The sequence below is a fragment of the Leuciscus leuciscus genome, assembly GCF_965113295.1.
Source record: "Leuciscus leuciscus genome assembly, chromosome: 13".
Classification (NCBI taxonomy): Eukaryota; Metazoa; Chordata; class Actinopteri; order Cypriniformes; family Leuciscidae; genus Leuciscus; species Leuciscus leuciscus.
In genome coordinates this window covers 18,484,826-18,509,165 of record NC_138737.1, presented here as the reverse complement: position 1 = coordinate 18,509,165, position 24,340 = coordinate 18,484,826, and the positions used below count along the sequence as shown (strand labels likewise).

The following is a 24,340-nucleotide window of genomic DNA, read 5'->3' as shown; positions in this document are numbered from 1 at the left end:
CTTTTTATCCTGTCTTTTTTTTTTTTTTTTGCTCTATGAATCAGGAGCAGTTTCTGTGTCACTCCGGCCCCTGAGGAGATGAGTGACACTCACATTTAAACCATCCAGAGGCTGCAGTAGCTGGATATCTGGAGCTTGGTTTAACTGAGAGCTCCATTGAGCAACACTTTGCTGATGCAGGAACACCAACATTTTATAAAATAAAATTTTGACTAAATGGATCCTGGGTTATGCATACTGCATACTGGGTTGTGACTCTTGGAGATTGCCTAAGGGGACGTTTACACGACAACGATGTACTTAAAATGGAAACGTTTTTTTTCCTTTGTGTTTTTTGCGTATAGACGACAACATTGACAAAACGATCCTTCATTCACACAGACCTGCGAAAACGACTCAAAGCTCTCTATTATGCATGTCAGGCCAGTAGTTGGTGATGTCACTTTGTAAAGAAAAATGACTCGCCTAATTAATACATGTGAATGAAGTCACCGGTTTTCACAAATTCACGTTTTTGTAGTTTACACAAAGACGATAATGGTATCGTTTTCAAAAACATACACTTTGAAACCCTTTTTGAAACGGTACCTGAGCTCTTAATGTTGAGTTTTGGTTATTTTGGTCTCTCTCATAACCAGACTTTTGACTAAACTTCTAAAGTTCAATATCCACATTGCACCTTGTTTTGGCCAGGAAGACACTATATGACTGACATGCAATGCAAGCTACCAAAATTCTACCATATATATATATATATATGTATATATATATATATATGTATATATATATATATATATATGTGTGTATATGTATTTTTTTTTGTGTGTGTGTCATTAGAGAAGGATTTGTCTGTAATATACTGTTTATTAAAATAATTATTAACATTTAAATGTATTTAGTTATTTAAACCCTTTATAATTAAATAATTGTTAGTATTTACATTAAATAATGACTAAATATTAAATTGATATTATTATTTACCAATTACAGAATTATGAAAGAAATTTATTTGCCATTTATTAATTATATTTATTAACTAAATAATTATTTAATTATAAAAATACATTTAAATAACGGCACATTTAAGTTGATAATTATTAAATATAATTATTAAAAATTATTTAAGTATAAAAATAATTTAAATCTTGGTGAATTTAAATAAGAAATCATATTGAGCAAATTGATTGATTAGAGAACTCTTTATGGCAAATGTAATGCCAAAATTGGGTCAAAGCCGGATTGGGTCTCACATAGCCAGTGTCCACATTTTATCTTGTTTTGGCCAGGAAGACAATATATGACTGACATTTTTTTTTATTATATATGGAATTGTCTGGAATATACTGTGATCATTTAAGTAATTATTCGTTTAATATTGGAATTTATTTGTTTCTATATTGAGCAGAGCTCAGCCAAAGTCACTTCGAAGTTGTGCATCTTTGTAAGTGGAGCCGAGAGTGAAACATGGGCACTGAACAAGGAGGGACAGGGCAGCATTTATTTTTCGCCTTTTTTCTCTTTCGGCCAAAAGTCGAAAATGGCATTTATTTCATAGTTCATTTCATAAATATTCTTCTGAGGAGAGTTATTGAGCAATCATCAGCTTGAATGAGCTGGTCTTTGTGTTTAAAAGTGCTCTTTTGTTCAGTCACCACATCTTGCATATTAACTTTCTCGCTCACGTTAAAGGCCCTTTCATTACAGCGTCTTCAGTTCTTGTAAATCAGAGGCACATGAATCAGTTTAAAAGATCGGCCAAGGCTTGGCTGAAATTTGCATACTTCCAAAAATCCGAAACTTGTGCCAGCTTAGTTGACCAGCACTCATTAATCTTTTCTTCTTTTTTTTTTTTTTGCTAAGTCCTTAGATTTGCATATTAAAATGCCAGCAGTCCTTCCGGAAACTATCTTTTGTTTGGATATCTCACCACCCGCCATCAGCAGTTTGCTATTAACCTTGCATTTATTTGTGTTTTCTGTGGCCTCCTCTTCTAGCCATATGGTATCACAGCTGCTGCTATCCAGCTTGGCACAGAATGCTGAAGAGACAATATTACCAGTGAACATTCAAAGTCAATCATCCCTAAATGGCCCCATCATGGGTCCATCCCCAAAAGCATATTTCTGACAGATGCTCCAGAATGGATGCTCTCTTTATTGCACACTTGGATATGATTTGTTGACCTGCAGAGGCTAAATTTTCTTGGCCTGCAAAATTGGCCGTTGTCATTGGAGCTTTTGTTTGGAATTTGGAATGTTTGGAAACTTTTTTGGTAAACTAGAATGTTTTTTTGTGAATTAGTTGGAATTTGTCTTTGGTAAATGAGTCTATATCTGATTTTTGTGGTTGTATCGTATTACACCAGGGTTAGTCAAGCCAAGTTCCAACACATCTGTCTGTAATTTTCAAGTAATCCTGAACACCTTGACTGGTTTAGATGTGTATGCTGGAAGCTGGCTCTCCAACAGCAGGGTTGGTTACCCCTGGTATCCACCTTAATTTTCAAAACAGATGTGGCTATTTCCTCTCAATGTGCAATACTTATATTGTCTCTGTTGGGTGGAAACTGTGATTCTATATATGGACAGGTACTTGCAAGTCATTATATTATGAACATTTTACCTGCATTACGTTTTCAGCAACTTACAGGTTATAATGTAGCTGTGGTCGCTCTGTTTTTTTTTTCATATGGCCAAAGTCTCATGTAAAGGGAATAGTGTTTTGCACTGGTTATATATTTAGTGTTACTTGAGTAAAGATAATGCTGTGCTTATTTAAAGAACCAGTTCTTTATTTGCCCTTTCATTGCAAGCAAAGCAGAGACGGTCCAAACTGCGTGAAGAAGCACTTCATTAGTGATAGAGGCGAATTGGAGTTATAATGTTTGACCAACAGTTTGAGGAGCCAATTGAGTTATGAGGTTCAGTCTCAAGCTGTTTTTAATATGTTTTATTGAATATTTGCAAAATATTTTGAAAAACACAAACCCAAGTTCCTCGTCTCTTTTCTTTCGTTATGGCTTTTCGTGTCTGTGGTGTGTGTCCTTGGCTTCTGTTTGTTGTTTTTCATCACTGGCCCATTGACAGTAACAAAGCTTCACCTGGATTCTACAGATGGTACAGCTCTACCTTCTCTGAGCCCCCTAGAGCTCTCCATCTGTGATTTTGATGGACAGCTCTGAATCAGCAGACCGCTGAAGGCAGTCATGCCCTGAACTTAAGAGCCCTTTGTGGTGGTCTATGTGATGAGCCCTCATCAGTCAGATGCTGAGAGGACATATCTCTCCCAGGGGATAGCGAGGCTCGCTCAAGACCAGGCCCTTGAATGAACCAAGAAAACACACAGCCGCTGGTGTATTCCTGATATCCCCTTACTGACACAATATCACACCTGCCGCAATTCAGACAGAAAATTATTATTTTTGCTCGGTTGTAAGAAACTCATTTTGGCAGCGCTCCTTATCTTGACAACCTGTTATCACATTTTTATCTGAATACAAATGTGGGGTTTTTTTTGGGCTGCATCTTCATTGTACAACTGTTAGGAATCTATAACATAGCTAATGTTCAGGGCTTTTACATTGTTTTATTTTCATTCTGATAAAGTTAAGCGATCAGTTTTTCCCAGATATTATTGGCTGAAATATTGTTTTGTGTTGTCCAGGGCCTGGGAGCGGAAAGCAAGAATCTCTATCCCTTCCTCTTACCTGTTATCCAGCTCAGCACAGATGTTTCGCAGCCCCCTCATGTTTACCTGCTGGAAGATGGTCTGGAGCTCTGGTAAGTCTCCAAAAATGTATCTGTGCCAAAGGTTTAAACTATGAATAAAAGTTTCAACTCCATTTCTAGGTCATTATGCCTTTTGTACACTTTCCGTCAAAAGTCTGGACACCCCGACTGGCTTAGAGGTTTATGCTTTAATGGTTGAAATGGTTTTGAAGACAAATATGAATTGTGCCTATACCTACATATGAATGTATGTCTTTTTAAAACTGTTTTTATTTTTTTGGACTAGTGAAAGAAAAGCAGTAGACAAGTGTCAATATATATTCAGTAGTCTTTACAAAGCTTCCTTAGTGAATTGAGTGGTGCAGGTATGAGGTCAGGTATGAGGTCATCAACTGGCAGTTAGCATCACGCTGGTTCCCTCGACAAAAAATAGAATTTTCCCACAGGCTTTTGGTTTATCGCTAAAAACAAGCTCTGTAATCAACAAAAGTTTATAATACTTGCACGTTTTGTCCATCAAGATAATTATCGCAGATGAACACAACTTTTATGAATTTCGAAGCTTAAATGCAGTTGCCAGAAGTAAAAAGCTAAAGGTAGGCTATAAACGAACTACGACACTGTCCCATGAATTCAACGCCACCATCACTAAGCTTCCGTCAACTCTTTCAGTTTTAATCTAAAAACATTTTTCCAGAACTTTTGAATTAGAATAGTTTTTAAGAGCACAATTATAAGCATAATGATGCTGTAAAAGCGGACTGAGCTTATCTTTTCACCTTGATGACATTTAATCTCCTTGACAGTCTCTGTAGTCCCATTTATAGCCACTTGCTAGCAACCGCCTTTTCAAGACACGTAACAGCTTAAAGAAATCACAAGTGGGGTAATATTGATGTATTTTATGTCGAAGAATAAAACGTGAAAGTGTATTGAGCTTGTGTTCACCACAGACCTTATTTCAGGCATTTAACCAAAACCCATTCAAAAAAACCCATTGACTTCGGAAAGATGGAACCGTAAGTGCTAAAATGCTAACTCGCTTCCGCGTTTTGGCCTTCAAAGTGATGTCATACCTGCACCACTCTATAGAACATGGCATTGGTTGAGAGTCTGCAGAGCTGTAACAAATTTTTATTAATTTTTTTTGCCAAAATCAAATTTGAGTGTGAGCAGGTCACGGTCCGAACTGACCCGCTTGCACAAAAGAACAATAACAAAGACGGCATGCAACACGGAATTATACGGAAGTAAACACAGAGGTTATTTAAGTCAGCATATACACCTTCATTTATAAAGTGATGTGCCATGGCCGGAAGCCAGTGAATTTGTGCACAGCCGATAATGAGGATACAAAGAGAAAATGTTTTCTTGTTTAGGTTTTCCAAGTTTGGCTAAGCAAGCTGTCACTGTAATACATTTAAATATAACTGCTCACTGTCCCTCCACTGAATAACTTCACTGCTCTCTCTCCATATTCACTGAGTGACCAAAAATCTACCAGTTTGTAAAGTCTTTTGAGTGACTCCCATCAGCACAGAATTGTGACACATGTTGATCTAGAGTGGCGTAAAAGTCGCATGAATTCTGATGTGACTGTTCAGACTGAGGTCGCATTGCAAAACATCACACCTGTATCTGATTTAGGACTACATATGGAAGCAGTGTTCACACTGTTATGAAATAAACAGATCTGTGTCACAAATGTGCACAAAAAAAGCCTCTGCGGTCTGAACATAGCCTAGTTGGAGCTCTAGCACCCAGGGCATCGTACTTATCGTTGATATTGTTAAGTTTTGTTTTTAATGCACCAAAGCTTTATAGATACATCAGTTTACAATAAAATTCAAAATGGCTAACAGGCAATGTGGTTGACCTTGAATATGACTGGTCATTGTACTTCGTTTGACCTTAGGAATCTCTAGAGGTTTGACTTAAGGCCATATGATTAGAAAAGCTATTGACAAATTGAACAATTAGTACAATTTCCTAAACTTCACAGGCATCTTTAAACCCTCAGGGCATTGACTCTTACCAGATGTTGAAATTATTACCAAGATTCAGCCTCATATCTGTTCATATCTTCCAAATAGAAAGTAATGCTAAAATAAAGTTGTAAACCAACAGGTAGCAATAAAGTACACAATATTGGATGATCGATTTAGTGGAGATTGAAAAAGACAGTTTCTACAGTGGTGATGAGTTATAAGAAAATGAAAAAGTCAAACTTTGAGTGGTAGAGCACTGTTCTCCAGCATTGGGCTGCCATATACAGTATTAATACAAAAGGAGGCACAAGTAACAAGTAGTGTGTCCACTGTCCAAACATGAGTGGTAGTTTTTATTATATTCTCACTTGTCTCTCTATATATTCTGCTTTCCATATACGGTCACAATTTTATTTTATGTCTGTCTATCTATATATCAGCAGGATCCCATATCTGATCTGATCTCAATTCACTTCAAGAGTGGTTTTATCTCATCTCATCTCGTGCTTCTACAGAGAGACTGAATTCTATAATATGCAGAATGAGGAATTTTATTATTATTATTATAATATATATAAATTTTTTTTAGATTCAAGTGTTTGTTTTTTTCATTGCCCTAAAGACCCCACATGAATTTGACGTCACATTTCACCCAACAAGTTCAAATCTGTCATAAAATGCAACAAAAACTATATGTGAGTCATGTGGCTGTTTCACCTCTGTACTCCACGCTGCTCAGCGATGCCAGTGGTGAGGGCAGCACAGAATAATGTGGCACATATTCTCCTCGGGCTCTTATGCTGTTTTGTGCGCTGTGTGATTTCAACTGTGCAGCTGGCCACCATGGTGAACATAAGGATAGGACAAATTTCCAGCTTTCTGTCAGCTCTCTTCAAACTGCTAGCTTGCTGCTCACCGTTGTAGAAGAAAGTCAACTAGAGGCATCGACATCGCCATAGCAATTGAATTGGCCTCCTTTCAGTTATTTATAATGGAATTAGCCACAACCTTACTGGAAGTTGGATTGAAATGACTGGAAGACGAATTTCATACAAATGTCTGGAAAATAAAGTGCACTTACATTCTGATTCACAAAATGTATTACATTTCATGAAATGTACGCTACCGTTAAAAAGTGTAGAGTCAGTGATTTATTTTTTATTTTTTAGAATTTACTATAATTATTAAGCACAGATGCATTACATTTATCGAAAGTGGCTGCAAAGACTTTTTCATTGTCATAAAAAAATATTTCAAATCAGTGCTGTTCTCTTTAACTTTCTATTCATCAAAGAATCCTTAAAAAAAATTATCACGGCTTTCAGAATAATAAGAATAGTAAGAAATGTTTCTTAAGCACAAAATCAGCAAATGATTTCTGAAGGATCATGTGACACTGAAGACTGGAGTAATGACTGCTGAAAAGTCAGCTTTGCATCACAGGAATAAATTACATTAAGTTGTAATAATATTTCTGTTTACTGTATTTTCTGATCAAATAAATGTAGCCTTGTTGAGCATCTTTCAAAAGCATTAAAATGTCTCACCGACCAAACTTTTGAACACTAGTGTATGTAACGAAATACACATTTCTAGACTTTCAAGCCTTTTTAAACTCGTTTTATTTTTCTAGTAGTTTACTATCTCAATTCAAAATCTGAAATTTTGATTATTTCAGATTTTCAATTTCAAATAGCGTATAACTGTGAAAAATAGGGTATTTCATTTCTTGACAGTTTTGTATTAACAAATTAACATTATCATGTAAAATATCACATGGTTTTTTATATGGGTTGACAGTTACTCAATTCATGACTAAGGATATGAGTGTCACATTTCTTCTTTGTTCAAGGTATTCCTAACCTCAGGAATACAGCTAAAGCATTGCACTTGTATTAACTGCCCTCAATCTAAATGGGATCCCAGTTAGTGGCTCTTTCACTCCTGTCAACCACTGACACACGTAATGCTTAAAGGATTTGTGTGACAAATTGCCTGTCCAGATGCGAATGATAGCATGAATCATTGGAGTTGGGCCTCGGAGGATCCGGGCCAGCACTTTTTTTATGCAAGTGCCCCATATTACACTTGCTGTCAAGCGACAAGACAACGCTGAGTCAGGAGAAATCTTACGCATAAATTAATTTATCTTCAGCTCCGGGTTTTGAACCGCTTGTCCTACATTCCGATCGATATTGTCTGTGATAATAAGCTCAACCCTCCTTTGTATTTATAGATTTATTCTGTAGTGCTGTAATTCATACACTTTTTATCTTTTTCTCCTTTCTGAGTGAATTTCTCTCTGTTCTGTCAGTCTTCTCATTCTCTTCGCTCATCTCTTTGAAGAATGTAAACCCCCCCCCCCCAATCCCCTTCAAGGCTTCAGACTCTCTCTCTCTCGGTTTGTTGTTCTTCCCCGCTGTCCATTTATCATTTTCTCTGAGTCACTCTATCTCTCTTGGATCAAGACAAAGAGAGTCACTCTGTACAATAACCCAACCTGCACAAAGACTCCTCTGTAGCCTCTGGATCAAATATAGCAGCACTTCAACAAATTTAGCAGCATCCATTCATTTTCTGCAATGCTTTTATAAAAGATCACCTGTTTTGTTTAAAGATGGAAGATGCTCAGCTTGAAGCCACCCTTTTTATGAATTGGTGCCATGGAGTGTTTCCATGGACACTAAAAGCATAGTTCTTTCATTGTAAGATTACTATTATATTACTAATGTCATGATGATCAAGTAACATCTTTGACTGAAAAAAGGTGTTGCATTTTAAATGAAGGCTGTTTAAATGGGATGATCTTTTTCTTCACTCAGGTTTGTGACTTTAGAGAACAGCCCTGCCATCACCCCTGAGCTTCTGAGGATCTTCCAGAATATGTATGCCCTACTTGGTAAGTAGATGCCTCTGAATTAGTTTTTTCTTAAGTGTCCAGTTTCTTTTTTTTTAATTACACATCTAGCTAAAAGCCAGTGCCTTTTTGCAACTTTGCTTTCCATTTGTTACTCCGATACCACAGCAAAAAACTACTAGCCTAACTAATAAAGTTAAAACATTATTAAAGGCAAATGAACAGACAGTAAAAAGAACAAATTTTGTGCACCAATTACAAGCATAGATAAATACAACATCATAAAGTTACAAAAAATGCAAGGTCTTACTGTAGAATTAATTTCGGGTTCAGAAATGTAATAATTAAATGTAAAAACACTATTCACTGTTTAAATTTAATATAGATAATTTTTTTGTTAAAGATGTGTTTTGTTGTTCGATTAACATGACAGACAACATTAGGTATATATATATATAAGTTGCTGTCACTTTAAGACAACATGCACGCACAGATCCAGTACAACGAGACACATCCGATTTCTTTCTCAACTTGTTCACTTAAGACATAACCGATTGTGTTTACGAGAATACTTGCCGAGATGGGTATTTTGACATAATTTGTGTGTATGTGTCCATCCAAGTGCATGGGGAAACGAAAGAGGAATCAGTTCGGAGTTTGCACGCTATCTGAAACGCGCCTCTCTCTCTCTGTGTGCGCACAGATAACAGCGCACGATACAAAATTGAATTCTCTTTTGCGTCATCTAGTGCTGGAATGGTCTTCAAATCTTTTGAATGTGTAAACTAGCAAGAAAAAACACACGTTCAAATGATAACCTTTCACTCTATTGCGGTTAAACTTTGATCCGCAATTGATCCGCGAATCACTTGTGTGCCGAACCGCGGGGCCTGGTCCGTACAGATCAACAACGATCCGTTTAACCCCTAGGATCAAACTAAAAGCCATTTTTACTGTCGAATGGCCCTGAAATGCAATTTCCAGAGCAGAACTTAATTCATCCTCTTCAATTTTCTCAATTATTGTTGGCAGAATATTAACTAGGTTGACCTCAATCCTGTAGTCTAATGGGTTTTAAAAATTTCAAGTCAGATTGGTTGTCAATCAGCAGCTTACTTATGTAGTTCTTTTATTCATGTGGGTGAGCAGAGGCCAATTTCATATTCTAGTTGATAGTTGTTGAGCTCTTTATTCTGCTCCGTTAGATCCCTTTAGTGGTTGTCTCTTTCACTTTTATCTTTAATTCACTTAAATGGTATTTTGGTTGTAATTGGACTGTTTCTCAGACGTGAATACGATGATTTTCAGACCGACTGAGGCAACACAAAAATTGCTGGTTTTGCTTCCCTGGAGTTGTATTAGAATGAGATAATTAACGGTTTGATTGGGGCTTAAATATGCTTGCATCACCGCCTCCTAGCCTCTGGGAAATGTCACACAGAAGTGTTTCGCTGGATAGAGACCGTTCAAGCGTAAGGCCAACACCTCTCATAACCTTAGATGGTTGGAAAGATGCGTAGCCGTCGGAGTCGAGGGATGATCGAGGTCAGTACGAGAGAGAGAATAAGAGAAAGCGTTATATTAAAGCATCTGCCGGTCCATTGAAATGCAAAGAGAGGCAGCTGATTGAAGTGATTTTTCCATTTGCATGCTCATTTCTCCTATCCTCGTCTCTTTCAGGTGCTGATGGTAATATTAGCACAAGGGCCTGTTAAGACTCAGTCTCTTTCATCCATTCTTCGGGGAGATAGTTAAAAAAAAAAAAAAATTCTCTGCATGGAATGGAATGAGGATGGCCTCTGACCGGAAATTAGTCTGTATCATCTAGAGATTTTGAAAGTACTGGTACAAACTTGATACTAAAATAGAAAAAATATAGCCTATCAACAATAAGCACCAAGCCGACAGTTGGCCGTTTTTGAGCATCGGTCGGCTTAGTTTTTTCCGGTGTATTCCACACCGTTGGCTCTAGTCAGATGCTTTTTTGGGGGCCAATTCAGCAAGTTGAATGCACATCAGTGCCTTCGTTTAGAGAGAACCCTGATTGGCTTTTCAGCTTCTCGAACGAGTCCGTGCACGAGAATAAAAACGAAAGTGATGAAAGAAGTCAAGACTGTACAAACTGAAGGCTATTAAAATTTTACATCATCTTACCTTAGCATTCAAATGCACGAATATATTCATAATAACTTCAGCCGACTGGAATGAAGAAAGTGATCAGCATGATTGATTTTCAAAATGTTAAGCAAGCACTGCTTTCTTTACGGTTTATATCTGCAGTCCTAGTTTCGGTTTCCCCTTTTGAATGGTGAAAATAGGCTTGATACCTGCTGATATAGACAGTTATTTCCTTACACGCAGGCACAGAACGCCCATGCTAGTTGACCATCGGCAGAAGACCTTTTGGTGTTTTCAAGAGCAGCTTTTTGGCAGAGACAAGGCTTTTAGTCTTTCTACAGAGTTATTGGTCATAACAAAAAAATTGCTTATTGGTGGCTTTTGAGTAGTCGGTGTTCAGAACTGGTGTTTAGAATCATGAATTTCGCTGGTATTGATAATGACTACATTTTGGTATTGTGACAACCCTAGTTTAATCTCAGTGACTGAATGTTTTTTTTTTCTCTGAAATCTGGTATTCATAGCAGTATGTCTTTTACAAATGCAAAGTGGGACACGAGAGGTGGAAAAACGTAACTCCCTTTGACAGAATGTGAAAAATGAAAAAGTTTCAGGTTGTCGCCTGCAGCCAGCGCTCTTGCGATCGCAGCGCACCGTTCAGGCCAGCTTATCTGCCTGGATGATGAAATCTCATCTGTGTTCTTAGCGCTGTTCGACAGGGGAGGAGAGGTCTCGCTGTGTGCCAAACAGCTCACTTCCCTCATCTCTCACTGCTCGCAGCTCCTCACCTGCTGAGGTCTGGGATGAGAGGCTCCTGCTACAGCCCTCCTGCTGACTACACTACTGTCTTTCTCTGATTCTGGAGCGTGTTCGTGAGGCGGAGCTGATTTACCGTGGCGCTGCCATTTGCTTCCTGTTACAGTGAAATAGCTTTAGCCCTTTAAGCCCTGAAGGCATTTTTAGAGTGACATACACAAAAGTAAAGACTCATAACTCCAAAACTGTAGCAAGGAGAGGCAAATGGTAGGTATCGTTTGATAGAACACTTTTAGAAATGTTTAGAAAATTTTTTTTAGATTTGGACATTCTCATGCTGAGTAACTGCGGATAAAAGACAAATACAAGTGTGCTCAAGGGCAACTTTACATATCTATCTCATTTGACATGTAGTAACTAGGAGGTAGGAGGACAATTCTTTCTTTCTTTCTTTCTTTTTTTTGTGAAGTTCCCCTACATGTGAACTGCATCTGGATAAAATGTTATGGTGATAGCATAAACATATGCTATGTGACAGCACTTAGGAGTTAATCAAATTGGCTATACGCATTGTAAACTTTTAAATGACACCTATTTTGTGTTGATCATCTTTGCTCACTCCTTTGAAGGTATCTCAAGTAAAACGGCTCAATATTTAACAAAGCACATACAAAAGACCTGAACTGGAAGTGATCTTGAACTTACAAAAGTTCTTTGAAAGTTCCCATTTCATGTTGTTAAGATACAACATATTAGTTAAGGAAGTTGAGTTGCGACTTAGTTAGCTTCTACTCAGCACAGTACAATCAGGGATTGAGTTTTTGAAAAATGAATAGAAAATTGTAGAACCTCCTAACACATTTATTATTAATTGTAATGTATAATGTTCTCTGAATGGCACTATTCATTTTGTTGGGTTGGTGCTTTACACATTTACTCTGCGCCATCAGACCTGTGAACTGCAGTGACTTTTCCCTTAACCGGCTTGGGGGTTAGAGCCTGTAATGGAAATGTTGACACTGGGTTTAATAAGATTTTCAGAAATGTAATGAACTTCTCTGTTTGTGCCAGCAGAGCTTTATTAGCAGTGTAAATACTCCTACTTATTCTCACACATACACAACAGAAATCCCATAATAAGTCAACTTAGGGCCATGAGATTTTCCTTTTAAATGCCAGAGATGGTTTGCAGTGGATTTAATAACCTAACAAAACTTCCTACCCATTTCAATAGCACCGGTGAGTGTCTGAAATGCCATCGGGCTGATGCCGAAGCCAGTTTGCTTTACTTACAGCAGTTCACAGTGGCAGGAAAGTCATTGCTTTTTCAAGAAATATGTTTCTATGGTGAGTTATTTCACTGTTACTGATGGCAGCGGTTGATGATCTTGACAGCGCTGGAATTGTCCCTCCCTCACAGTTTTATCAGACCCTGCAGTAGAAACGCTCACTGAATTGTCTTTTTTTGTTGTTGACCCCAGCAGCAAAAACCCATAGAATATCTTAAACCATATGTGACTTCACCTCATAGATGTTTCAACGACCCTTTGACTGACTTGTTTTCAGTGGAAGAGGTGGAAGAATATTTCTTGTCTGCTGGAGTGTTAGTCTGTCTCACTTGAAACTGCTGAGCGTGCCCTTGTGTGTGTTTTTCTTCCAGGACAAGTAATGAGGCCCGTTGTTCCTAAAATGCTGAGAAATGCTTTTCAGGTTGTAGATATGCTGTTTGTCTGGATTTCATCTGATCAAGGGATGCTCTATCTGCCTCTTTGACTGTCTCTTTGGTGAATCTCCTGACATTTAAAAAAAAGAAGTGCCTAGATGCTCTGGCTGTTAGTAGTATTTACCGGCTGTGTCAAAGAGTCGTAGCCACAAGCCTTCAGCAAAGATCAGAAAGATGCCCGCGAGAGATGCTAGTAATGGAGCGGCATCTACATTTCATAACAATCCCTTAGAGGCAAAAATAAATAAAGCGTATTTTCTTTAAGAACTAAACTTTCAGAAGCGCCACTCGAACAAATATCAACATGGGGCTGTGTACAAAGTCGGAATCTTTAGGACTACCACTGGTTATGTGAAAACAAAATGCAATTCCGTTTTTTAAACCTCAGGAGACACGATTATTAATAGAGCTGTGGGGTACAAGCGCTTTTATGATGCATCAGTTTGTATGTCTGTCTATCTTTCTATGTATCTGTCTGTCATTCTATGTATTAGTTTGTCTGTATTTATCCATCCATCATCCATCCATCTCTCTTTTTCTCTATCTGTCTTTCAGTCATTCTGTTTATCTGTTTGTCCTTCCGTCCATCTGTCTACATTCTTTGTCTGTCTTTTCATTCTTTGATGAAAAGAAAGTTCAAAAGAACAGCATTTATTTGAAATAGTAGGCACTTTTAATGTTACAAAAGATTCTGTCACTTGATCAATTTAATGCATCCTTTCTGAATAAAATTATTTATAAATGTTTCTTTCTTCTTCTTTCTTACTTTTGAACAGTAGTGTTATAATGTTACAAAAGCTTTTCCATTTCAGAAAAATGCTGTTCTTTTGAACTTACTATTCATCAAATAATACAGATTTTTTTTTTTTACTTAACTGTTTTCAACATTGATGATAATAAGAACTGTTTCTTGAGCAGCAAATCAACATATTAGAATGATTTCCGAAGGATCATGTGACACTGAAGACTGGAGTAATGATGCTGAAAATTCAGCTTTGATCACAGGAATAAATTACATTTTAAAATGTTCAAATATTAAACAGTTATTTTAAATTGTATTAATATTTCACAAAATTATTATTATTTTTTTTTTGTATTTTTAATTCAATAAATGCAGCCTTGGTGAGCATAAGAGACTTATTTTAAAAACATAAAAAATTGTACTGATCCCAAACTTTTGAACGGTAGTGTGTGTGTGTGTGTATGTGTATGTGTATATATATATATATATATATATATATATATATATATATATATATATATATATATATATATATACACATATATATATATATATATATATATATATATATATATACATATATATATATATATATACACATATATATACACACACACACACACACACACACACACACACACACACACACACACACACACACACACAGAGAAGACATACTTTTGGCATCCCTGCTCACAAATTTAGTTTTAAAGTGTCATCTTTCTTAAAAGGCCTCTTAATTCAGTAAATAATTAAATGGTTAAATCACGGTTAAATTAAAGGTTAAGATCTTTACCATGTTTTTACAAAACTCTTTCAGTCTTATTTGTTTCCAGTCACAAGATCTTACTTACAGTAAGAATAAATTTGAATGAATTAAAATCTCTACTCTGAGAAATCTGTGATGTCTTTCGTCTTGTGTGTCCTGTATGTCTATTCATAACAATAGACTGTACAGGGAGGAAAGTCTATAATCATCAAAACAATGATGGCAATAGTTGAAAATCTGGATCAATTTAATGTCGTACTGGGAGAAATATAGTTTTTATCAAAGATTTCATCTCTGAATGAAAAGATTACTGTGCTTCCTATCAGTTGAACATGCACTTATAATATGCAGAGACGAGTTTAAAAAACAAAATAAAACAAAACACAAACTGCCTAACATTATGCCCTTTAGCTTGTCATGAAAAGCATGAAAAAGTCTTTGTGGTTTCAACACTATGTGCTTAAAAGCGCTGGCAAGGAAACAATTGAGAGCGTCACACCATACATATTGAAATGCAATTTACATAATTTTCTCTACAAAAGAAATTTTTCGCACACAGGTGGAGCTCTTCACAGGGTACATCTAATTTTCTACTTCAGTTAAATTAATGTAGCATTATCATCACCTCTGTGAAAGCCGCTGGATACATATGTAAAGCTTCTGGTCTGTTAACAGTGATGGCAAGTTTCTCCCTGTTAGCTTGTTTGAGTTTCTTTTATAAATGTGGCTTCATGTTGACCAGACCAGTCTTAAAACCTGACACGGATTTTCTTATGTACATTGATTTCATTGATATTTCGAATTGTTAAGCTAATATGTTTACTCTTAATGTATAACATTTGGTTCGTTGCCTCAAGCTATTGCTTAGATGTGACCTTTTTCGAAATAATTTAATGACAAAAATCCACTGAGGCTTGGGCTGGTTCTTCGAGAGGTTATATCGCTTTTCTTGATTTAATGTTAGTGGGAAAGAATGGCAGCCATGTGAAATTTATTGAGTTGTTTATTTTGTTTCATTTTCACATCTAAATGCATTATCAGTGCCCTGCACACATCTGTTCAGCTGACAGGTTTTGTTTTTTTTTGCCTTCATGCCTTTGGCCCTTGGCCGTCTGCACTCTTGAGAACTCAACAATTCTGAAGGCCTCAGCTCTTAATGTCTTAATGAAGCAAGGAACAATGGCTGAATATTAAAAGCATGTTAGCTGGCACGAGGGATGAAATTGAGATTTGTTTCACTTCGGTGCACAAGGAAGACCTTGTATCTATCCCTCATTGTCCTTAAGCATTTAAACAGTCACATAGCTTAATAGTAAGCACTATTCAGGGTTTTTTTTTTTTTCATGAAAATTCCACTACTACTTTTTCAGCTATTATTAAATAGTAATAAAAAATTCTTGCAAATTTAAGTCTAATATTTAATATAATTAACTATATTAAATAAAGGCACTCACCTTTTTGGCATTGCGGTACGGATTGATTATGAGTGAAGTCGAATGGATTAACATTTTTCTTTATTTAAACTTCAGAAATTATACACTCACCTAAAGGATTATTAGGAACACCTGTTCAATTACTCATTAATGCAATTATCTCCTGAACTCCAAACTGAATGTCAGAATGGGAAAGAAAGGTGATTTAAGCAATTTTGAGCTTGGCATGGTTGTTGGTGCCAGACGGGCCGGTCTGAGTATTTCACAATCTGCTCAGTTACTGGGATTTTCACGCACAACCATTTCTAGGGTTTACAAAGAATGGTGTGAAAAGGGAAAAACATCCAGTATGCGGCAGTCCTGTGGGCGAAAATGCCTTGTTGATGCTAGAGGTCAGAGGAGAATGGGCCGACTGATTCAAGCTGATAGAAGAGCAACTTTGACTGAAATAACCACTCGTTACAACCGAGGTATGCAGCAAAGCATTTGTGAAGCCACAACACGCACAACCTTGAGGCGGATGGGCTAAAACAGCAGAAGACCCCACTGGGTACCACTCATCTCCACTACAAATAGGAAAAAGAGGCTACAATTTGCACGAGCTCACCAAAATTGGACAGTTGAAGACTGGAAAAATGTTGCCTGGTCTGATGAGTCTCGATTTCTGTTGAGACATTCAGATGGTAGAGTCAGAATTTGGCGTAAACAGAATGAGAACATGGATCCATCATGCCTTGTTACCACTGTGCAGGCTGGTGGTGGTGGTGTAATGGTGTGGGGGATGTTTTCTTGGCACACTTTAGGCCCCTTAGTGCCAATTGGGCATCGTTTAAATGCCACGGCCTACCTGAGCATTGTTTCTGACCATGTCCATCCCTTTATGACCACCATGTACCCATCCTCTGATGGCTACTTCCAGCAGGATAATGCACCATGTCACAAAGCTCGAATCATTTCAAATTGGTTTCTTGAACATGACAATGAGTTCACTGTACTAAAATGGCCCCCACAGTCACCAGATCTCAACCCAATAGAGCATCTTTGGGATGTGGTGGAACGGGGAGCTTTGTGCCCTGGATGTGCATCCCACAAATCTCCATCAACTGCAAGATGCTATCCTATCAATCTGGGCCAACATTTCTAAAGAATGCTTTCAGCACCTTTAGTAGAATGAAGGCAGTTCTGAAGGCGAAAAGGGGGTCAAACACAGTATTAGTATGGTGTTCCTAATAACCCTTTAGGTGAGTGTATGTGCTTTTGTAAACATTTATATGATGCCTTTCCCATCCTGAAGATTGCTTTAAAAATTAGATTAAAACAATGAGTTAAAACCATTTATCTATTTCTTTCCTTCATTTTATGTATTTTAAAGCTTCGTTGCATTCATTTCTAATGTTTTTTAAGTGTCTCACGCCATGAGTTAAGTTATTAACACAAGACATTGTGCTAAGTTAAGTTAATAGTTTTAAAAACATTTTATTTTAATCCATTGCTCTCTGGCCAGCCATTTTGTATGTGTCTGTCTGCATCCTAAGAAATGATTTGGGGTCAGGTGAACGCGTAAGTCAGCTATTTGTTCAGGCGAACTAGTCAGGTTTAAAATATGTAGTTGTACTTGTTTCTGTTGCAGTGCTGCTAATATTGTTGGCTCATGTCTGATAATTACCTGCTCTTTTTCACATTTGTAATCTACGTTCAATTAAGTGTCCAGTAAATGTATAAAAGTTTTTCTACTCTTCACATTATATTGAAGATTTTTTTTCACCAGTAATGCATTTTCCTTAAGATTTAAGTACTTAAAAGAAAGAAGTTCATAGTTAAATGGTAAAGGCCATTTAATTGCCATTCAGGTTTCTTATAAAGCCTATATAAAACTGAAAAAAAAAAAAAGAGTTGAAATAGATTTGAATAGCAGCATGTTTAATCATGCCTTAATGGAGTGGTCATTATATTCTCAGAGGGAGCCCGGTTTAGTCAGAGCAAGATTAGCTTATAATTCTGTCTGACTGCATTAGTCCAAGAATTCCCAGCTAATTATTATATTTGAATTCAAACTCCACAAATGTTCATTTTACAGTTCCCTGTGGCATCAATAATAGATTTCAGAGAATCTTAGCACTTTGTTCTTTCCCAGAAAACAACGTCTATAATACTCAGATTTAGTTTTGGTGGTCCTCCATGGCATCTTTACAATAAGTGATGTAAAAGGATGGCAATGAATGTAGACATTACGATTGTGTTTGCTTGTAAGTGGTTTTATTTTGATTTATACAGTATGAGTGCCATTGTCACGCTTAAATTGACGTCACACTGTGAGACATTGCCAGCTTTTTCGATCTCAAAAACAAGCTTTGAAAGAGATGATGAATGGCAAGACTGTTAACAATGCATATCTGATATTAATTGTAATGTATAATATTCTCTGAATGGTGTTTGGTTTGGCTGATTTAATCTGTGCAACCAGACCTTCAAAATGACATGGGAATCAGCATTTTTCCATTATGAGCTCTAACTCCATGTGGCCTTCTGAAATGTTGACACTTAGCTTAATAAGGTTTTCAGGAATGTAATTAACTTCTCAATTTGCGACAGCAGAAATTAATTAGTGGTGTAAATACTCCTGCTATGGCATTAGGAATAAATTTAACACTTCAGAGTTTAGCCTAAAGAAAACCAAAGCAAGTCTTTACAAAAACTATGGTAATAGTGGGCAGAGATGTTATTGTTGTTTTTGCCTTTAATTGGTGCTATTTTGATTTATATGGGGGTGTTTTTATTTATTTATTTTTATTTACAGCACGTTTATGCCTTCGGGTTATTTTTATTCTTAAGTTATTACATCTAAAAAAAAACTAAAAACATTTCAATATTTATTGAGTGGCAATGATTTATAAAAAAAAATAAAATCATAAGCATTGATTGTCCCACAACTGTCATTTTCATTAACAGAATGCTATTAAACACAATATAATTTGAAATATGATAGAAATTGCTTTCACACAAAAAAAATACTATTTTATTTACTTTTTATTTTTAAAAATACTTTTTTGATGTTAAACAAGAATGAAAGCGTGGCTGTGAGGGATGGACATCTCTCAGTGGGTTGTACTGTTATTTAATGTGTTTTTGGATTGTTCTGCTGATGAAACACTGCAAAAATATCTTTCTGAGAAATTTCAGTAGGAAAAAAAACTCCAGTCAATATGAGCTGTGGAAAATAATAAGTGATCTAGGAGCTTTATATAGCTTTTTACAGCGGATGCCATTGAAAACACGGTAATTCTGTCCCTCACAACCTCGCTTTCATACCTGTCATGATGCTGCTCTGAGGTCTATTGACGTCACTTTGACGGAAATCACAGCATCAGACCTCCACTTATATTCATTATGCCGGTTCATATATTAAATCAGATTTGTTTACCCATAGTCTAAAAAATCACTGCTGACTAATTGCGAAATAGCAGGATTGTAAGTATGTTCCCTGTTGCAGATTCAAGTTCTTTTTCCCTCAATCTTATTTTCAGTTGTTCAGCTCATTGTGTATCTGTGTAATAACAGTGCGCATGAAACACTTGTTACGGTGCTCTAGAGGCTGAGCAGAGCTGCCGTTCTTCTGATGACATCAATATTCATGAACTGCACGAGATGGTATAAATTAAATTGTTTCGTACCTCATCATCGTTAGATGTCTGCAAATCACGGCGAGGGGAAGCGGGGGAGCTTCAGAAACTATTTCATTTATTTATTGTAAAATGGGAACGATTTAAATTTTATTCAAATGATTTGAAATCCAAGCAGTCTGCGGACTGCGTTCCCATGATAGTGCGGTATGAAGAGGAAGCGTAAAGTGCTCTTGTACAGGAAATGGACCACTCAACACAGTTGAACAAATCCCATTTCTGAGAAACCAGCTGCTTTATCTGAACAGTGTCAGGGTATATATGCTTGCGTGTGTGTGTGTGTGTATATATATATATATATATATATATATATATATATACACACACACACGTACACACACATAGATATACATATACAGTGGGCAGAACAAGTATTTGATACACTGCCGATTTTGCAGGTTTACCCACTTACAAAGCATGTAGAAGTCATAGGTAAGGCCATTGCACACTGAGTCCGAAATTCGCATCCGAAATTTTCGCACGTTAAAAAAAATATTCGACCTCACGTTATGTCAATCATGCTTGCACACTGTCTACGAAACTTTCGTCCGTAATAAAAAAATTCGGATCGGGTTCGATTTTCTGCGTTTTTCGCATCCACAGCCAGTATTTTGAGAGGTTTTTTGGACAATTCAGAGCCACCGTACAAGCGAACGACAAAATCCACAATGGATTGAGCAGCCAATTCGATTACTAATCATGTATTATTTGGGTATAAAATATAACCTGCATACAGCTGTTCTGTCTGCCCAGCGCTTCCGCCGGCCGTGTGTGTGTGTGTTTGTGTGTGTGTGTGTGTGTTCGCGCGCGCGCCCATACCTTAGACATACTGCCAGTGTCTTTTCAGGATCGATTGGTTCACGGAAATTGGTGGTCTTCTTTTTGGCTCCAGTATCGCTAGCAAAGCATCAAACTGTTCCACTGACATTCTGAGGTAAATATTGAATCGTTTGGGATAATTTCGCAACTCCTTGATAAGGAGGTGAAACTCCTTCCTCTCGGCGCAATCTCAGGATTGGATGGACCCAATATTTCCTCTTTCTTTTTCTCTTTTTAAGAAGAAAGAGGGCAACAAAAACAAAATCATCCTCACTGCTTGACGAATCCATTTTGTATTTTTTGCGTTTTTTCCAGCAAAGGTTTAATAAATACGCATCGGACTCAGTGTGCAAGGTTTCTGTGCGTGACGAATTTTAAGGCTGACGAACACGAAAAAACGCATACCAAAATTTCGGACTCAGTGTGCAATGGCCTGTACTCTTCAACTGTGAGTGACGGAATCTAAAACAAAAATCCAGAAAACCACATTGTATGATTTTTAAGTAATTAATTTGGTCAATTCAATGACTGCAAGGTTCCCAGGTCCTGTGGCTGCAAAACAAGCCAAATATCATCAACCCTCTTTCAGCGTGATGGACACTTTGTATGATGTGTTTGGGCTAGTTTTCGCCAAACGTGGCGCTGTGCATTATAGCCAAAAATCTCCATTTTGGTATCATCTGTCCAAAGAACATTGTTCCAGAAGTCTTGTGGTTTGTTCAGATGCAACTTAGCAAACCAAGGCATGCTGCCATGTTCTTTTTAGAGAGAAGATGCTTTCTCCTTGCAACCCTTGCAAACATGCCATACTTGTCCCGTATTTTTCTAATTGGACTGCCATGAATTTTAAAATGTTAACTGAGGCCCGTAGAGTCTGAGATGTAGTTTTGCGACTTCTCTGAACAGTGCACGGTCTGACCTTGGGCTGAATTTGCTGGGGTCTCCACTCCTGGGAAGATTGCCAACTGCCGTGAATGTTTTCTACTTGTGAATAATCTTTCTCACTGTAGAATGATGGACTTCAAATTGTTTGAAAATGCCATTTTAACCCTTTCCAGATTGATAGGCAGCAACAATGGCTTCTCTAAGAACATTGTCCCAATGTCTTTCCTCCTTGGCATTGTGTTAACACACACCTGAATGCTCTAGACCAGCAAACTGCCAAAACTTCTGCTTTTATAGAGGTGATCACACTTGCTGATGATCAATTAATCAAAGGCATTTGATTAGCAGTGTATGACTTCTACTTACCCTCTTAATTCCAATGGAATCAGTAAGAGTGTACTTAGTTTGTCACACATGGCTTTTTCATTTTGGCCTAGTTTTTTGTAAAAATAAATAATGACATGGTGTAATATCCCGTGTATGTGTACATACATGTATGTGTGTGTGCATATGTCTGTCCACACAACTGAATGGATGGATTCCTTAAAAAAAGCCACTGGATTTTCACTGGCGATTTGTGTGTTTTTCTGTCCATCCTGTAGATGAAGGGGTTTGTGATGTTGCGTTTGAACTTAACCAGCTCAGAAAAGCAATTTTATCTTCAGATCATCAGATGAGGATGGCAGTAGTGCTGTGTGTGTCACCGAGAGGTTGTGCAGAATGGAGACCCTCTTGACCTTAGAAAAGTACAAAACACGCTGCGGTTCCAGGCACAATTGAAGCAGTGATTCTGCCATCTCTCATTACTGTTAACAATATAAGGGTCAGCCCATCCTAAAGCCCTTGGAATTCACCCCAAATCCTATTCAGCCTTTGAGACATTTTGCACCATTTTTTTCAGCTGAGGTCGACCTTGGCTTTGTGCAAGGTCGTCTGCAAAGGGAAGCCGGGACAGTTGGCCTTCGCAGTGTCCTGATTTTCACAGTAACCAACTGAAAATATATAAAAGTCCTGTTTAACAGGATAAAGGCCACAAGTCAAGCTCAATAAGATCAGCTTCATCTAATTGAAAAAAAAAAAAACTGTCAAGGTGATTTTTGGATTCCATAGCAACTGTAGCAATGAATAGCAAGATAAGCAGTAGATGAGTGGCTTCCTCCTTGTTCATTGTTGTGCCAATGTGTATTGATATAATAATTACTGTAATTGCTGTATGATTATCTCTCTACTTAAAGCTTAGTGTACTGTAACCTTATTTTATGCACTTCACTAGTACTCCAACGGGAAAATAGAGAAATTTGAACAAGGGCTAATCAAAATTAATTATTTGATCAAATGTACAGTAGATGGGTTCAATAAATGCATCTAACAATATTTTGCTCAAGCATTAACTGTTCATCTTTTTTTAATTGTTTTAATATATATATACACACTCACAAATATATACATACATACTCCTGGACATAAAACAATGGCTAAACACAAAGCATTTAATTTTCTTAACTACAAACTATTGGTCAGGAAATTATAAAAATGTCTGCTATCTCAGAAAAACATCAGAGACAGAATGTGTTTGGCAGAATATGGGAAGTTTTATTCGGCGTGGTTCAGCAGAGTTGTGTGGAGTGAAGAATCACAATGAAACACGAGTTGCATGGTGATGCTCCAGAGCGGTGTCTTTGAAAATCTGGTGAGAAATATATAAATAAATGTATCTCTATTACAAGTGAAGCATGGAGGAAGAGACTGTGTCATTGTTTATCAGTGAGCTACTTCACTGTGAAAAGTCATTTAATGCTTTGGAGAACAAGAGAATATTGCAGAATGGCTTGCTTCCCACAAATGAAAAGTTGTTATCTGAAGAAGAATGATCAAATGTTATTTTTCAACAAGACAATGCTCTTGTCCAAATTGCGAAGACAACCCAGAAGTGGCTTGAGAACATGTTTTGGTCTGAGTCCAGATTTGAACCACAAATAGTGAATATTTGGTCTCGCATTAAGCTCGGATGAACACTCATGAGCTTTTCTAAGCCATTAACATTGAGTGGAAAAACACTGACTCTGTCTGCAAATTGGGGAAGGCTATTCTGTGCGAAGTTACTTTATCTACAGTATTTGTGCAAGTCTTGGTAATTCCCTGACCAGTGACCAATCAGAATCAAGTATTTCACAGAGCCGTGTAATAAGTGAAGGTAATGTTTGCCACTGCAGTTATTATCTTGTCTTCTATAAAGGAGTGTGAGTTATCGATGAGTCAGAGTAGCAGTGTTTTAAAGTTGTCTGTGCTCCAGACTGCTGTTTTGTTATATGAAATGTCTTTCCACATACCGCTTCTGTCTCCCTCACTGCTGGTGTTCATGTTCTCTCCCAACTGTTATTTTTCTCTTAGATATTACTCTTGTGATATTGCTTCACCCTGGTTTCATTCTTATTTTGTTTCTCTATTTCAGAACTGAGCTCGGAGAATGTGCGCACTTGCTTTCAGATCATCAATGCCTACATTTATCTCTCTGCTACAGATTTCTTACAGGTAGGAGTAAAAACGGCTTCAAATAAGAGGAAATTCAAAGAAAATTGGAATGACTGTGTGAACGTAACCTTATTTGCACTTTACTCAAAAGAAATAAATCTTAACGGACTACTGTGTGTGTGTGTGTGTGTGTGTGTGTGTGTGTGTGTGTGTGTGTGTGTGTGTGTGTGTGTGTGTGTGTGTGTGTGTGTGTGTGTGTGTGTGTGTGTGTGTGTGTGTGTGAGATGTTTCAGTTTTAATTATTGTGTATAATCAGTGACTTCTACAGGATCATTCCTGTTTGGAGGATCATTTAAGCCCTGTAACGAAA

At 37.2% G+C, this 24,340-nt stretch overlaps 1 protein-coding gene across 1 annotated transcript in view; it reads left to right on the top strand.

Moving 5' to 3' along the window:
* The window catches only part of ipo11 (importin 11), a 172,381-nt gene that overhangs the window by 89,934 nt on the left and 58,107 nt on the right, over window positions 1–24,340 (top strand). The window contains exons 21-23 of the mRNA XM_082187980.1: window positions 3,664–3,779; window positions 8,539–8,615; window positions 23,951–24,030. Of these exons, the coding sequence (XP_082044106.1) occupies window positions 3,664–3,779; window positions 8,539–8,615; window positions 23,951–24,030 (273 nt within the window). The remainder of the gene's footprint in view (window positions 1–3,663; window positions 3,780–8,538; window positions 8,616–23,950; window positions 24,031–24,340) is intronic.